General features: G+C 40.7%; 1 protein-coding gene across 4 annotated transcripts in view; it reads left to right on the top strand.

Moving 5' to 3' along the window:
- ELOVL7 (ELOVL fatty acid elongase 7) overlaps positions 1–16232 on the top strand; it is a 70599-nt gene that overhangs the window by 39114 nt on the left and 15253 nt on the right. For 3 of the 4 annotated variants that reach the window (XM_036848204.1, XM_036848205.1, XM_036848207.1), the window contains 2 exons: positions 7679–7776; positions 14595–14785. In XM_036848204.1, the coding sequence (XP_036704099.1) occupies positions 7713–7776; positions 14595–14785 (255 nt within the window). In that variant the 5' untranslated portion in view covers positions 7679–7712. Of the gene's footprint in view, positions 1–7678; positions 7777–14594; positions 14786–16232 lie in introns of those variants that run through there. The other variant, XM_036848208.1, reaches the window with a different exon arrangement.

Raw genomic sequence — 16232 nt, 5'->3', positions numbered from 1 at the left:
TCTGACTCTCTCCTTTCCCAAGCCTGAAGCATGCTCTTCTGTGCTAGGAGGCATGGAAACCTCAGAGGTTTCCTCCTAGATCTCTTGTCTATACCCTTGAGTTCTTCTGTATGGCTAAGTACCTAAGCTTTTATAACTCAAAATCTAGGATTAAACTTTCTGGTTTTTTGCCTTCTATGTTGTGTTTCATTCCCAAGGCGATTTGCATTAACGTAGCTGATAAAGGAAATACCAAAGAGAAACACAAGTTCATATGTGTATGTGAAGCATTAAAATAAAACACAAAATCCTGTATGGTAAGTGTAAGGAACGTGATGTGTTTTTTGTTTATTTATTTATTTATTTATTTTTAAAATTTTATTTATTTATTTATTTATGGCTGTGTTGGGTCTTCGTTTCTGTGCGAGGGCTTTCTCTAGTTGCGGCAAGTGGGGGCCACTCTTCATCGTGGTGCACGGGCCTCTCACTATCGCGGCCTCTCTTGTTGCGGAGCACGGGCTCCAGATGCGCAGGCTCAGCAATTGTGGCTCACGGGCCTAGTTGCTCCGCGGCATGTGGGATCTTCCCAGACCAGGGCTTGAACCCGTGTCCCCTGCATTGGCAGGCAGATTCTCAACCACTGCGCCACCAGGGAAGCCCCATGACGTGTTTTTTGCTTCTGCTGCGTGTGTGTGTGTACGTGTAATTGCAGTACACACATGTATATAGTAATTAATAAAATTGAAAATCTGTACGAAATAATTTTTCACCGAGTCTGTTCATGTTCTAGATTTACTTCCTTTAATTTGCGTTCATAATAAATGACAAACGGAAAAAGGATTTAGGATAATATGCTGGAAAGTACACTTCCCACATAGTTACCTCAGGCTACTCTACATTTATTCCAGTAATATTGCCATAGCCCTAAACATTTCTGGATTTGTTCCTTTGCAATTTACAAACTGTAAGTTGAAAATGTTAGTAAATTATGATAATCCCACCTCCACTTCCCCCATTCCCACCCCCACTTATCAGTATGTAGCTCAGCTTGATCCGTTTACCTTCAAAACCATTCTTATGATTAGTTATGAGCTTGATTTTTAGAAGCAGTAGACAAAGATTTTTCTCCCTTAAAGCCAATTATATGAAATTCTGAAAAACTCTGATGTTGATTTGTAAAGGAAAGCTCAAAAACTGCTCTGAACAACAGTATCACTGAAATAAATATATAATTGCCGAAGTGATTACTCTGAAGCAAACTACTTTTATTTAGATGAAAAAATGTTGGTAGTTCACTTTAAACCAGTGGTTCTCAACTAGGGATGACTTTGCCCCCCACCAGGGGACATTCACCAATTTCTGGAAACCTTTTTGGTAGTCTCAGCTGGGGAAGGGGTGTTCCTGGTGTCTGGTGGGTGGAGGCCAGGGCTGATGCTGAGAATCCTGCACTGCTCAGGGCAGCTCCCACAACTAAGCATTGTTCGGCCAAAATGTCAAGAAAGCTGAGGTTGGAAAACCCTGGTTTAAACAAACAAATGATCACTTTATAGTCATTGCTCACATTTTAATGCACTTAAAAGTTTCTGATCCCCTTCCCTCAGACTTAGGCAGGTCAGCTGTTTTGTTCTTACCCTGCTGCCCTATTTCCATTACAGACCTCCATCCCTCTGCTGGTACCTTCCTCAGCTCATTTCAGTTTATGTGTCCCTGAGCAGCATCTGGGGCTAGCCAGAAGTGTTCTTGCAGGTTTGTCCCTGATGTCTGATTTAAAAAGCAGAGATCAGCGGGGAGCCCAGAACCTCCCAAACATCAAAAGAGAAAGGGAAAACCATAGGGCCCTGCTCTGGGATGATAGGCATGCCCTCGGAAAGCCATACGCTGCCTCTATCCTCCTTTCCCTCAGGGAGAATGTCCCAGCGTATTTTGCAGGGTTTGGACAAATGTTTACACGTGAGGGTTCACCTGTAAATGGTTGACCATGGTTTTCGATTTCTGGACTCCTGCCAGGTCCTTCCCACCACAGGCAACCCTAAGGTCATATCCCCATCTGAGTAAATTCCAGCAAGAAGTCCTCCCAGCTGAGTGCTGCCTTGTGAGTCCTGTTGAGATAGATCTCAAAGTGATCAGATTCCTCAAGCTCACTCTGTGTCCTGGTGTTAGCATCTACGTGGCTTTGAAGAGTTTCCAGGTAAGCTGTAGGTGTCAGGCACATTTCTCACATTTGAACTTGACATCTTTAATTTAGGTCTAAAGAAGCTAGTCTGGGCAGATTAAGTCCCTTCTTTTTTTTTTTTTTAAATTAATTAGTTTATTTATTTTTGGCTGCGTTGGGTCTTCAGTTGCTGCACGCGGGCTTTCTCTAGTTGTGGCGAGCCGGGGCTACTCTTCGTTGCGGTGAGTGGGCTTCTCATTGCGGTGGCTTCTCTTGTTGCAGAGCATAGGCTCTAGGTGCGTGGGCTTCACTAGTTGTGGCTCGCAGGCTCTAGAGCACAGGCTCAGTAGTTGTGGCGCACGGGCTTAGTTGCTCCGCAGCATGTGGGATCTTCCAGGACCAGGGCTCGAACCCGTTTCCCCTGCATTGGCAGGTGGATTTTTAACCACTGCGCCGCCAGGGAAGTCCCTAAGTCCCTTCTTTACCAAGTGGTCCAGTTGCCATGTGATACTATCCAAAACAAGGAGTGGAATTCATGGGTTAGTTGCAGGTGCTGGTCAATGAAATAGCACAAGTTTCCCGTCAGTGAGCTCCTGTTTACTCTAATCCTGCCACAAATATTTGACGCCTTTGGAAATGGGCTGAGCTCTGGCAGGAAGCCTTTTTCTCTTCCCCTGTAGCACCTGCCTGTCTCTTCCACCCATAGTGAAGGTTTGGTAATTTGTCTACTGATTTTGAGTTTTAAGTCTCTGCTTCACATCCATGAGAGCCCTGACTATTCTGGCATCTCCAGATCTGAAATTTTATGCCACTGAGTATTTAAAATCAGTTATTAAGGTCCTAGTTCTGCTGTCTGCTAGAAGATATCTCTGTACGTTCACCACATAGAATAAGTTTCTCCCCATATCTATGTACCATTGCCTAGCAATCAAGGGTCCCTGTTAAGGGGGGAGGTCTGGGTTGGGACGGGGGAGATATGCCTGGCTCTAGCCCGGAGATAACACTGTATTTATAGGACAACTCAGGTTGCCCCCAATTCATTTATCAACAGTTTTCTAGTCTAGTCCCTATAATGTAATATTGGCGTCCAGTCCATCACTGTCCCAGCTTATAAGGAAATTCTCAGCAGTTTGTTTAGTTCCAGCAAGCTAAATGGATCAGCTTTCTTTTCATGCCCCATCCCTACACAATTATGCAGGTTCCTTCTCTTCTGGTGGGCCCACAAGGGTTAAGGACTGTTGGATGGCAGGTTATTTACAAGGAAAGGATCCGTGAGAGAGTTCCACTCCAGTAAGCTTGAGACAACAGATGCCTTTCCTGCCTCTCCAGTCCGCCCTCTCACCTGCTTGAAGGGCATCTACTTCTGCCTCTCCCTGCCCCCCCCCCCCCCCCCCCCCCCCCCCCCACGTGTGAGTTACTCCTCTGATGACCTTCTCCCTCTTCCAACATCTCAGTCTTGTATAGTCTTTTGGATTAGAAAAGCCAGCTCTCTTTGCTGCCTGTGAATATTACTGACCTGCATTAGACTGTGGTTTCTTTGAGGCTTCGTGCTTTCGTGAGGGCTGGCGAGAGGAAAATGGCCTATGTGGAATGAGTGGGGGGAAAAGAGGAGGCAGAGCTTGCACAGAAAACAGTTTAATACTTTGAAATGTAAGCCCACCATATGCCCTATAAGGTAGAATCTTTCACTCTGATTCTGAATAATTTAAACAGCATTATTTTGGCAGTTTAATTATGAGAATAATGGCTCGAGGTCTGTTACGTCAGTAGTTAAGGTGAGCTGGAAAGTAGCTTTTATCGTGGTCTAAAACACTCCTACCAAAACCACTGGAAAACATCAAGGGAAGAATCATTTATAATTTGTGACATACCAGCTCTTATAATGAAAGTAGTAGACTTTTCTCTAGATTGGTGCCATATACTGCCATTCAACTGAGTTTGGCTGGATGTTTTCCATTTAAATTGGTACAACTTATCTCTACAAATGATAATGTCTGACTTTGATTGAATATTCATTCTTTATCAGAGTCTGTGCTCTAAACTTTATACATATATGTTATCTCATAGAGTCTTCCAAACAACTCTGTGAGTTTATTTTATCTTGGTAGGTTGTAGAATTGCCATTTTACAGATGAGGAAATTGAACTTTAATTTTGCCCAGGGTCACACAGCTAGTCAGTGGTGGGATTCAAACCAAGGTCTTTGCGATCCCAGGGCTTCTGCTCCTATCCCCATATCACACCTTCACTACAGAAATCATCCACAGGAAAACCAGAGTCCAGGCTGACTCTGGCAAGTTCCTGGCATCACCATAGCTAATTTGAGTCTGAACTCAGCTTGAGGACACTGGATGTATCAGGTCAGAGGCCATGCTGAGATACCACCCCGGACTTGGAGAGATCCTCTGGAGTGGACAGATCCTTGAGGCATTAAGATTAAAATCCCTCTTTTGTGTTTATGTGCATGTGTGTATGGGTGTTCAAGCAACGATGTCCCAGCAAAAGTGCAGCTGATTCCATTCTTTTTTGTTTGTTTATTTAAAATACTTTAATTCTTTATTTTTGGATAGGTAATATAGTCACATGAGTCAAGACCCAAACAGTGTAAGGTCTTCCTTCCACCCCTTCGGCCCAGTTTGTACCCCGATCCCTTCCCCATGGATATCTTTTCAGAGTTCCTTGTATGCTAATGTAAATAAATGGAAATTTATATTCTTATTCCTTTCTACCTTTTCTGTATAAAAGGTAGTCATTTAAAAATTCTGTCTTGGGCTTCCCTGGTGGCTCAGTGGTTAAGAATCCACTTGCCAATGCAGGGGACACGGGTTCGAGCCCTGGTCCAGGAAGATCCTACATGCCGTGGAGCAACTAAGCCTGTGCACCACAACTACTGAGGCTGTGCTCTAGAGTCCGTGCTCCACAACAAGAGAAGCCACTGCAATGAGAAGCCCACGCACCGCAACGAAGAGTAGCCCCCGCTCGCCGCAACTAGAAAAATTCTGTGGGCAGCAACGAAGACCCAACACAGCCAAAAATAATAAATAAATAAAATAAATTTATAAAAAAAAAATTCTGTCCCTTCCTTTGCTTTTTTCACATAGACATTTATCTTGGATATCTTTCCATGTTAGCGCTCAGAGAGCTTCCTCATTCTTGTTTACAATGGCATAGTATTTCCTGGTGTTAGACATATCATCATTAACCAATCAGTCCATTTTTAATAGACATTTGGCTTGTTTCCAGTCTTTTGCTCTTACTGACTGACGCAATGAATAAGCTTGAATATACGTCATATGTCTATAGGAGAAGTTTCTAGAAATAGGATTGCTGGCTTAAAAATATGCGTTTATAATTTTTTTACTGATAATGCCAAATTGCACCAAGGGTTATACTAATTTGCACTCCCACCAACAAGGTATGAGTTTCCCACAGTCCTTCCAACAGATTGAACACATTTTTGGATTTTGGCCCATCTGATTGATAAAAATTTTTGGACTTTAGTCCATCCAATGCAATAAACTATTGTAGATTTCTTTTTTTTTTAACATTTTAAAAAAATTAATTAATTAATTTTATTTTTGGCTGCGTTGAGTCTTTGTTGCTGCACGCGAGTTTTCTCTAGTTGTGGCGAGTGGGGGCTACTCTTTGTTGAGGTGCCCGGGCTTCTCATTGCGGTGGCTTCTCCTGTTGCAGAGCACAGGCTCTAGGCACATAGGCTTCACTAGTTGCAGCATGCAGGCTCAGTAGTTGTGGCTCACGGGCTCTAGAGCACAGGCTCAGTAGTTGTGGCGCACGGGCTTAGTTGCTCTGCGGCATGTGGGATCTTCCCGGACCAGGGCTCGAACCCGTGTCCCCTGCATTGGCAGGTGGATTCTCAGCCACTGAGCCACCAGAGAAGCCCCGTACGTTTCTTACTATGGTTAAAGTTAAGCAACTTTTCGTATGTTTAAGAGCCATTTGTATTTCCTTTTCTGTGAAATTTGCCCATTTTCTTCTTGGCTTATAGGTCTTTTTCTCATCAGTTTCTAGGAACTCTTAATATATTGGGGAGAGGCACTTGTCTGTATTTTAAATTGAACATATTTTTTTTTTTCTGTTTGTCATTTGTTTTTTTCCTTTTTTCTTCTTGATTTTCATATGGTTAAATCTGTTAGTCTTCTCTTATGTCTTATGGATTTTAAGTCAAAGTTAAAAAGAGTTTTTCTACTCCAAGGTTATAAAAGTGTTCTCCCTGTTGTCATCTAGTACTTTCATGGTTCTTTTAAATTTTTACTTAAATCTTTGATCTATTGGAGTTTATCTTGGTTTATAGTATAATTTTTGGATCCAACTTGTTTTTTACAGTTGACTATCTAGTTGTACCACACCATTTACTCAGTAATTGCTGGTAATTCAGTGCCTACTGGTTTGAGTTGTCACCTTTATCATATACGATATGTCTTTAAAAAAATACATATATACTTTATATATGTATATTCTAAAATGTCTTTATCTTAGAATGCTAGAATAAAGTCTGAATTTTTCTGTTGCAGACCTAGAGGGTTTATTTTTTATTGTGGTAAAATATACATAATGTAAAATTTATCATTTTAACCATTTTTAAGTGTAAAGTTCAATGGCATTAAGTATATTTGCATTTTTGTGCAACCGTCACCACCAGCTATCTCCAGAACTTTTCATCTTCCCACCATATGACTTGAAATCAAACCTACTATTCATTTTATGATGCACCATTCCTTTGTAAGGTGTGTGCTGTTTTCAGAGATGTTAAAATTTGGGAAGGTGTACATCTTAGAATTTATGAAATATGGTACTAAAATCCCCCAAATTTTTGGTGTGTTTCTGGATGTTCTGTTCTATTCCATTGGTTTGCCTCCTCATGTGCTAGTGTCACACTGTTTTAATTACTGAATATTTAGAATATCTTTTAATACGTGATAGAGCTAGTCTTCCCTCATTGGTCTTCTTTTTCAAAAGACTTCTTTTTCCAACTGTTTTTGTCATCAGTCCAGATAAACTAGGCAACTTCTCCTTGGCTCTTGTAGATCTTCTTTTCCTCCCTCTCTCTACCTCTATTTCACTTAAATTATAAACACTTGAATATAGAAGATCTTCTTACGCCTGAAGATCAGCTAAAAGTCTGGCTCAGAGTATCTTTTCTGAAAGTTTGTCATCTTGACTTTCTTCTGGGTTTTTACTTCAACATTGCCATGAGAGGTACAGTCCATTCCTGACCTATATTGTTTCCATAAAGGGAGATAGATGCTCCTATGACAGTTCTTAGAATCACCTACTCCTTTTGCATCTCGTACATAGAACATCAGCCTTTTTGAGTGAATTAAGCATTGTCCTTATGATGAAAAGTCTTAAATGTTTGCAACTGCATCAGGGTTTAATGTGGTTCACTAATGCATTTACCCTCAGTAAGTTTGTTGTTTTGCCAGTTATTCCTATTAAATTTTTAACATTTTTAATATTGTATTACTAGAAACTTGGCTTTATTTGCATCCATAGATCATAAACACATCTCTTTTTTGTTTTACTGAAGAACCCATTGTAAGGGCGAGTAAATCCTGTGGAAAATGGCCTTCAGTGATCTTACATCGAGGACCGTGCGTCTTTATGGTAATTGGATCAAAGATGCTGGTAAGTAACCAAATTTCTTAACTATGGCTCATCCTTCTTTTTCCTGTCAGATTCCCATATTTAATAGGATTTCATTGAAACAGAACGAGAGACTTTGCAACTTAACACTCCCTCACTGACACCCCACATATTGATTTTTATTAATAGTTAATGAAGGGCTTCCCTGGTGGCGCAGTGGTTGAGAATCTGCCTGCCAATGCAGGCGACACGGGTTCGAGCCCTGGTCTGGGAAGATCCCACATGCCGCGGAGCGACTAGGCCCGTGAGCCACAATTACTGAGCCTGCGCGTCTGGAGCCTGTGCTCCGCAGCAAGAGAGGCCGCGATAGCAAGAGGCCCGCGCACCGCGATGAAGAGTGGCCCCCGCTTGCCACAACTAGAGAAAGCCCTCGCACAGAAACGAAGATCCAACACAGCCATAAATATATAAATAAAAATTAAAAAAAAAAAAAAATAGTTAATGAAGAAGTGTCAAAGATTTCACTGAAGATATGTACAAAGATAGAGGTACACAGATGATGTTCATTATGATGTTTATAATAGTGGAGATAGCTTTAATATCCGAGGAAGGGAATTGGTTAATAAATGATGGTACATTCCAACTCAGTAGCCATTAGAAGTGATTTTGGAGGCACGGGGCTCTTAGGCTTGATTCTGCCCTAATGCTCCTAAGGGAAATAACAGTTACTGCCAACAATGGCTCTGTCCAGGATGACTCTTGAGTGGGAAGGGCCACAGCCCCCAGGGGCGTGTCAGAAAGGATGGGGAGCGTTTCCTAGGGTAACCCCTGAGTAATTCTAGAATGCCCAGAGTAATTCTCCCTTTGCCCATTAAAAAAGTAAAAATCAATGTTGTTGAAGAACATTTAATGCCATAGCAAGAAGTTTAAAATACATTAAATGAAAGCAACTTATAAAACACCACATGTATTTTTTTTGTGAGGGTTAGCAGTTATCTCCATGTGGTAGGATTATGGGTAATTTCTATTTCCTTATCTATGTCTGTCTAGGTGTTTTTAAACCATACAAATGTGTGTTGCTTTTATAACTACTACAAAATATGTTAATAATATAACAAAGGTAAATTTTTTAAAAATAAACAGGAATCAGCACAGTTTAGAGCTGAGATGGACTTAGGTATCATGAAAGCTACCTCCTCATGTTAGAGTTGGAGAAACTGAGGCCCAGAGATGTGACCTTCCCAACATCATGGTCAGTTGTTAGCAGAAATGGTTAGAACCTATGTTTCCTGATTAGGATTAGTATTCTGACATTTCACATTTGAATTACTTTCCACATATTCACCACCATCACCACTTCAGATTAGTTCTTACCCATCAATTAGAAATCACATGTTCACCAAATTCAGGAGGAAAAGTGTCACCTCTTGATACCTACCACAATTGAAATTATATTCCAATTTACACTGATTTCAGCAAAGATACACTGTTTCATGATTGCTGTCTTTCTCAGTAGACTACTGAAGACCAATCTTATTTCACTGAAAAAGGTCCTAACAGTTTTGCCCCTGAAGAATGCCAAGGACCTGAAAGAGATCCCATAAATAGAGAAGCTTCACTCTGGTGAATGGAGAGTTAAGGGAATTTTTATATTTTCTCATTTTTTTTCTTAGTTTTTCAACTTATGTAATGGTGCAGAGAATTGTAGGTTTCTTTAGAGGTCATCTTTCTCTGAAGGTTTACAGTAGTTCTCATAAATTCAGTAATTTAAAAACTAATTTTTCTGTTTTGTTCTAATGGTTTTTATTTTTATTTATTATTTTTAAAAATATGAATATTTTAATTTCTTTTCAAAGTAGAGGTGTAACTTGCTACCTGAACTCTCACGATTTAACCTTGAAAACCAAGTAAATTTGGGTACATTTTTAAAAATAGACCTGTTTGGAAGAATAGATCCCTTGCTATCCAACTCTTGCTATTAACTATCCCAACTGCAGGAACCCAAGAGATTCAGGTAATCAATATCCTAACTCAAGAGCCAAATAGATTTAGACGATGATGAGTATCTATATAGTGCTAGAAGTATAAAATGTTTTAAGATGAATTCCACTTCTTCTGAATTCCACTTCCACCTTTATTCATGGGTCAACACTTTATTTTTATTAGGAATACTTACATTGGAAAGCTCAGTAATATTAGGTCAGAAAAAGGAACGACAAAGGGGTGGAGGTGGTTAGGGAGAGGCAAGGAGAACCCTGGAAGCAGCGTTGCAGACAGTGCAGGGTGGAGGAGAGAAAGAGGCAGGTGATGCTACCTGTCTGAAGCTACGCTAATTTAAAGTCTTGAGAGAAGAGGGAGGGTAGGGATGTGTAGTGAGAAGACCTAGATTTAAGTTCTGACGCTACTGTGAACCAGCTAGGTGATCTTGAACAAAGTATTTATTGTCTGTGGGTTTCAGTTTCTTTGTTAGCAAAACAGAGATGAGAATGGTATCCACCAGCTACCAGACAATATGCATGAAGATGCTCTGTTGTTTGGGAAATATCCCAACACAAAAGGTGGTGGTGGTTGATGACTGATAGAGCATTTCCATCTTCAGACACTTTTAATATAGCATATCATTTTTTTAAAAAAGTTCTTCACATTTTCTTTTCCTGTCAAAATCTAGAAGGGTTAAAATATTTTGTGTTGAGATGTATAACTTTATGAGAACACTATCGCGTGTAACAGGAGAGGTTTTTTGCTTCTGCTTAGTGTGGTATTGATCTCTGAGAGCCATTAGGAATCATTTCTGGCCATCTTAGTCCAGTTTTACTTTGCCTACCCTCCAAAGGTCTGAGCCCATAATCAAGTGCCAAGAATTTCAAGCATATTCTTGGCTTTGGCCCTAATCTTGAGTAGACTTTGGAAAACTTAATGATATTCATTGGTTTTCTGGTTGCTAGAGAAGTGGGGGTCATGCATAGTTATTTCATGTGGAAAATTCCACAGCTACAGAATTTAAAAACGGTTTAATTAATACTTAAGCTGTAAGAGGGTTTATTGTGATTCTTAGATATGAGATGTCAAACCTTGAAACAATGCTATAATATTTTTAATGTTTGAAAAGCAGCTTTCCTTGCATTTGGATAATAATGATGATGACTTTTCAGACATAGTTGTGATCTTTTTGCAAGAAGACAGCGTCTGAGTAAGATTTGCTGCCACTCTGAACCTTTAGTACTTCACAGAGTATGAGAGGTACATGTTTGCTTTTCCTTCCAGCCTCTTCATCTTATTGGTGCTTAGACTTTTAAAAGGGTGTACTCTTTGAGCTAGTACATGCTACTTAAGAAGCGAACACACTCTTAAAAGTAGTTGGTGGAAAAGTTCATTAATATTCTATGTATGTGGCCCTCGTACTCTCCTGTACTCTCTCTCTTTAGAACGCTCTTAGAAAAGCATTATCGGGCTAGTAATAAGTCAGAACTTTGGCAATCACTGAGTCATGGGCTCTCAGACAGCCTGCCCTCCCATCCTGTGCCTTTATCTTGGTTCTGCTCATAACACTTAAGCCCAACTCCGATGCTAAATACAAGGTACATGAAACTCTCCCTCCCTCTCTAAGGAAAACAGGGCTCACTTGACCACTGATCCTTTTGTAATTCGTGGGATCACAGACTGAGGCAGAATTAGCTTTAAACATTGTCGAGCAGCCCCCTCTACAACCCCCTGATCGAGTCACCAGCCACACCTGGCTTGTAGACGTCTCATCGCCAGGAACCTCCTGCCTCACATAGAAGTGGGCTCCCTATTCAGAAAGGTATCACTGTTGCCGAGAGAGAAGGCCGGAAAAGTGAGCAGTCATCAGAGTCGTGGACATATTAAGACTTTGAATTTTATTCGCTCAGCAGGGAGAGCTAATTTAAGCAGAGGAATAATCTGAGCAAAGCTTTACTTCTAGAAAGTGAATTTGGCAGTTGTATAGAGACAAGACATAGCAGATTGGGTCAGGAGGCAGGGAAATCACATAAAAGATGATTGCAGAGCACCTAGTGAGGAGCACTGAGGATCTCAGTGTAGGTGAAGGAAGCACTGAAGCCCTGGTTTATAATGTTGATGGTTCATCACGGTCACCTTGGCAGCTTTTCTCAACATACAGATGCCTGGGACCCATGCCGAGTCTTTTTTTTTTTTTGCTATCTGGTTTATAAATATTCCAGAGGTGATTCTGCTGTGCTGACAAAACTGAGATCTGCTGAAATAATAGTAGCCATGCTTACTGAGCAACTTGAGGTTGTGCCAGGCTCTTTACTTAAAATAACTCACTAAATCCTCTCTGAGCTACATGCTGTTTTATGCCCAATTCACAGATGAGGAAACTAAGCACAGAGAAGTTAAGTCGGTGGCCCCAGGTCACATAACAAGTCAGTTATGTGAGAGCCAGGATCAGAGTGCAGACTGAAATAGGATGAAAAAGCTTGGTGTTTTGTTCTGTTATTTGCTTTGAAAATAATATGACATTAAATTAGCTAGCTTTTCCTGAAAGATAAGATTTTTTTTAAATCCGTAGAACTGGAAAGTCACACTCAGGATTCTTAAAAAAAGGTGTGTGCTTAAAATGTTAAATTACAGGAAAAATGATTTATTTAAATCATTTTAAAATAAAATGAGCCAGCCCAGCATGCGTTTCCTGGCTTTTTGTTTCTCCTACTGCTACCAGCAGAAGAACAGAAATATGAGGTCATCTGATACCCGCGTACCACCCCTTCCCCCGCCCCTGCCACCACTGAGCTAATGAAAGAGTACAATAAAATATTTCTAATTCAGGAATTCCTTTGCTGACAAAAACAAAAGCCAAAAAAACTAGTTTTCAATCATGCCTGTGATGTCCATTATTAACAGAAACATTTAAAATTTCTTATAAAGAAAAAGAAAAAAATAAAAATCACCCATATTGTCCCCATCCAAAGGTGATAATGTTAACATTCTTCCAGAAGCCTTTTTTTAGTATTGGTTTTAAGTCTTTATTTCATTGGAGATAAAAACTGGACATATTAATATGGTTTATGATGTTCATATATTTAAGGTTTGGATTACCCACTGATGGAAAAAATCCGTCATTTATAAATTTATTTTGACAAAGGGCTATCTCTCCTAAACGGTGCTCCACAGAATGTTAGTTCCACAAGGTGTTAAATAGTATTCTACAAAAAATCAGGGCTCCATGGCCAAGTAAGTTTGGGGAATGCTGCATACCACCATTCTCATCTTGGCAATTCACAACAAACATGAAGCACTAAGAAATCCTGCAGAAAGGCACTTGTTTGTTTAACCTAGCATTTCTAGTAGCCTTTCCCCGCTTTTTGTGGAAAGACTTTAAATATTTCTTACATTGCATAGTTTGGGACATGCTTGGATAAGATACAAGGTAAGGCACAAACTCATTTTTCTCCCAAGTAGTCAGTTTTCCTATTTACTGAATCGTCTCTCCCTTCCTGCTTGCTTATGAGGCTTTCTTTATCGTACATTAAATTTCTAAATATCTTGGGGTCCCTCCTAGAGCTGACTTTTGGCTTAAGTATTATTTTGAGATAGGGCATCTGTCAGTATTTTTGAGGGAAGCCCATTTGAGTATAGAATAAATCACCTTTAATAGCTGCAGCCATGCCCTGCTATATCTGAGTATCAAATGTGAACTTTCCAGCAATAAAATTGAGGCCAAGTGAGTCATCAGGTGTGGAGTCTATTGAAGAAGTTTTTGCATTGGGCAGGAAGTCAGACTTGAAGGGATATTCAACGTTTTTTTGGTAATTGGCCACATCATTAGCAGTTTCAGTGGGCAAGCGCTGTATTCCCCCCACCCTTTTTCCCAATTAACAGGAATGATGGTATTTAGCAACCTAAGGTTGGTCAGGACTCAATTTTGAGTCAGATGTACTTGGAAACTTGTCCATACATATTTTCCTTTACAATATTCTGGCTTCATGAGGCAATTTAGTAAAATTACACCCGAACTACTTAAGATTATAGAATTAATCACATTTCATCTTGAGTTGCAAGTTTTAATTGATCTAATTCTCATGGCCTGGAACTAGCAGGGACCACGTGAATTTCTTTTTTACATGGTTGTGAGGCTAGTACTTTTTTGTTTGTTTTTGTTTAAAATATCAGATTGGTTAGCCCACATTTTGGACACCTAGAACCCACATTTTAGATACTTAAATGATGCTAAAGCCCCTTTCAATTGTATGATACAGTATACAGAAAACTTTCCCCCGGTTTTCTTGGGGAAAGAAGAAAGTTAAGAAACAGCAAACCCAAACATATTTATATATATAAAAGCATGTCTGGATGGAGAAACTCTAACATGTTACTAGTCGTTATAGACAGATGATAAAAGTTTGCTGGGTGTCTTCTGTTCTCCAGATTCAACTGTGTACCCCTGGTAGAATGACCAGGGTGAACTACATCCATGGGCTTGCTCCCCTGCCCTCTGGTTTCTGGTTGAGTTCGGCGACTGGAGAGAGAGGGAGGAGGGTGAGGCTGGGGTATTGATTTCCCTGGCCTCTTATTTGCAGGATTGCCCTGCTGGCTGAACCCCTCAACTGAAGGTCACAGCTCCTCACCAGAAGGGCTTCTCCATATGGCTCTCTCCTGGGTTCTGGTAACCACTACTTCCTTTTGCCCTTTGAGCCTGACTGTTTTGAGCTCCTTCACAATCCCTGGTGATTTCCCTTGGCACATCCTAAAGATAGCAGTGATCACTGACCAAATAGTCCACCGTCAGCGTTAGGATCTAGGTGCTCACTTAAATGCTGGTTACTGTCAGTTATCTCTTGGCTAAATGGTTGTGCGCTTACACCTTGTTTTTCTCTTAGATCCAAGAGTTGAAGACTGGCTCCTCATGTCCTCGCCTCTGCCACAAACCATCATCCTGGGACTCTATGTCTATTTTGTCACATCCCTGGGACCAAAGCTCATGGAGAATCGAAAGCCCTTTGAACTCAAGAAAGCGATGATAACGTACAATTTTTTCATAGTACTCTTTTCTGTGTATATGTGTTATGAGGCAAGTGTCTTCAGTATTCCTAACGGGAGAATTTTGCCTGAGTCTTTATGTTTGTCTGTCATGATGTTTCTTGTTATGACTGTAAGGGTAACTCTCCAAGATTTAAGAAATTTCAGAAACTTAGCTCACTAGAGTAGGTGTTTGTCAAAAAATTGTTATATATAGACCAGATATTGAACTCCTTAGAGGATCTCAGTATAGTCTGCCTCACAGGTGGTGAGAAAAATTAAGTCCAGGGACTTGCACGCAGTTAGCCATAAAAGATGATTGAATGAATCCATAAATGTTAAATTTTAAGGAAACTCAGAGCTGGAGAAATTAGATAACTTACCCAAAGTAGTGTAGCTGGTAAGTGGAGGACTGATATTGGAATCCAGGTCGGTCTGACACCAGAGCTCATCCTGACTCTAATGAGTTGACATCATCATGGTAGCAACTTTGGGTTCTGCATGCCCTGATGACCTATTAGGCGGTAGACTGGTTTGATTTAGCTGGGCTTTGTGGGGGACAGAGAACTTAGACTCATACAAAGCAGTAGGTGAGGGAAGCTGTCCCTTAACTGTCAATAAGAGAGGTGGAGAACTTCTAGGACCCAAAAGCAGACTCATGAATTCTCTCTCTCCCCTCTGCTGATTACAAGTCTCATCCACCCTCCCTTACCTGCTTTGCTGGGATTTCTTGCTTCTCTTCCAATGCTGGCTGGCTTCCTCATCCTATTCTTCTTACTTACTTCCTCTGCAGCATAGGCTATGCTTCCTCACAGCTGCGTCCCAGGAGGGCCTCGCATGACCTCTCCAGCCTCTCTAGACACCATGGCCTCTGCACATGCATCCTTCCAACCTGATTCCTGCCACGGATCCGCCTGATCAGATCACCTTAAATCTGCTCTGGCCTCATTTCTCACGGCCTTCCTGAAGTCTGGACTTCCTTTGCTGCCTTCTACTTTATTTCCAAAATTAACTCACAGGTCACCTTACTGTCCTTTCTGGAGCATAAGCAACTGAAAGGGAAGGAGTAATAGAATAGAGCTAGGGAGCAGAAAAAATACATGCTTTGGGCAAGTTATCAGAGATAGGATATCGCCTACTGTAGGACAGTGCTAAGAACAGACCTGGAAGCCAGGAGACCAGGGACTAGTTAGTCCCAGTTGCACTACTAACTAGCTACCTGATTTTGAACTAGTCATTTAAATTCTCTGGGCCTCACTTCTCTCATTTTATAGAGTCAGGATTGACCTTGTCTCTCAGATCCCTTTATGCTCTTTGTCTGATTGTACCATTGAATGTGATGTCCCCAAATATATTTCTCTGGAAGGAATCCAGTTATAACCAGTAAGTTTTGGTTTCTATTTTAGCAATTACAACATAAAAGGTTTGAGAATGTCTGAATCTGAGAGTTTCTATCGCCCATTAACCAGTAATACTAGAGTAACTTATATGCAGTTTTG

Source organism: Balaenoptera musculus, chromosome 3 (assembly GCF_009873245.2).
Source record: "Balaenoptera musculus isolate JJ_BM4_2016_0621 chromosome 3, mBalMus1.pri.v3, whole genome shotgun sequence".
Classification (NCBI taxonomy): Eukaryota; Metazoa; Chordata; class Mammalia; order Artiodactyla; family Balaenopteridae; genus Balaenoptera; species Balaenoptera musculus.
Note: the sequence above shows the minus strand (reverse complement) of the source record. Positions and strands in the feature narration are given on the sequence as shown.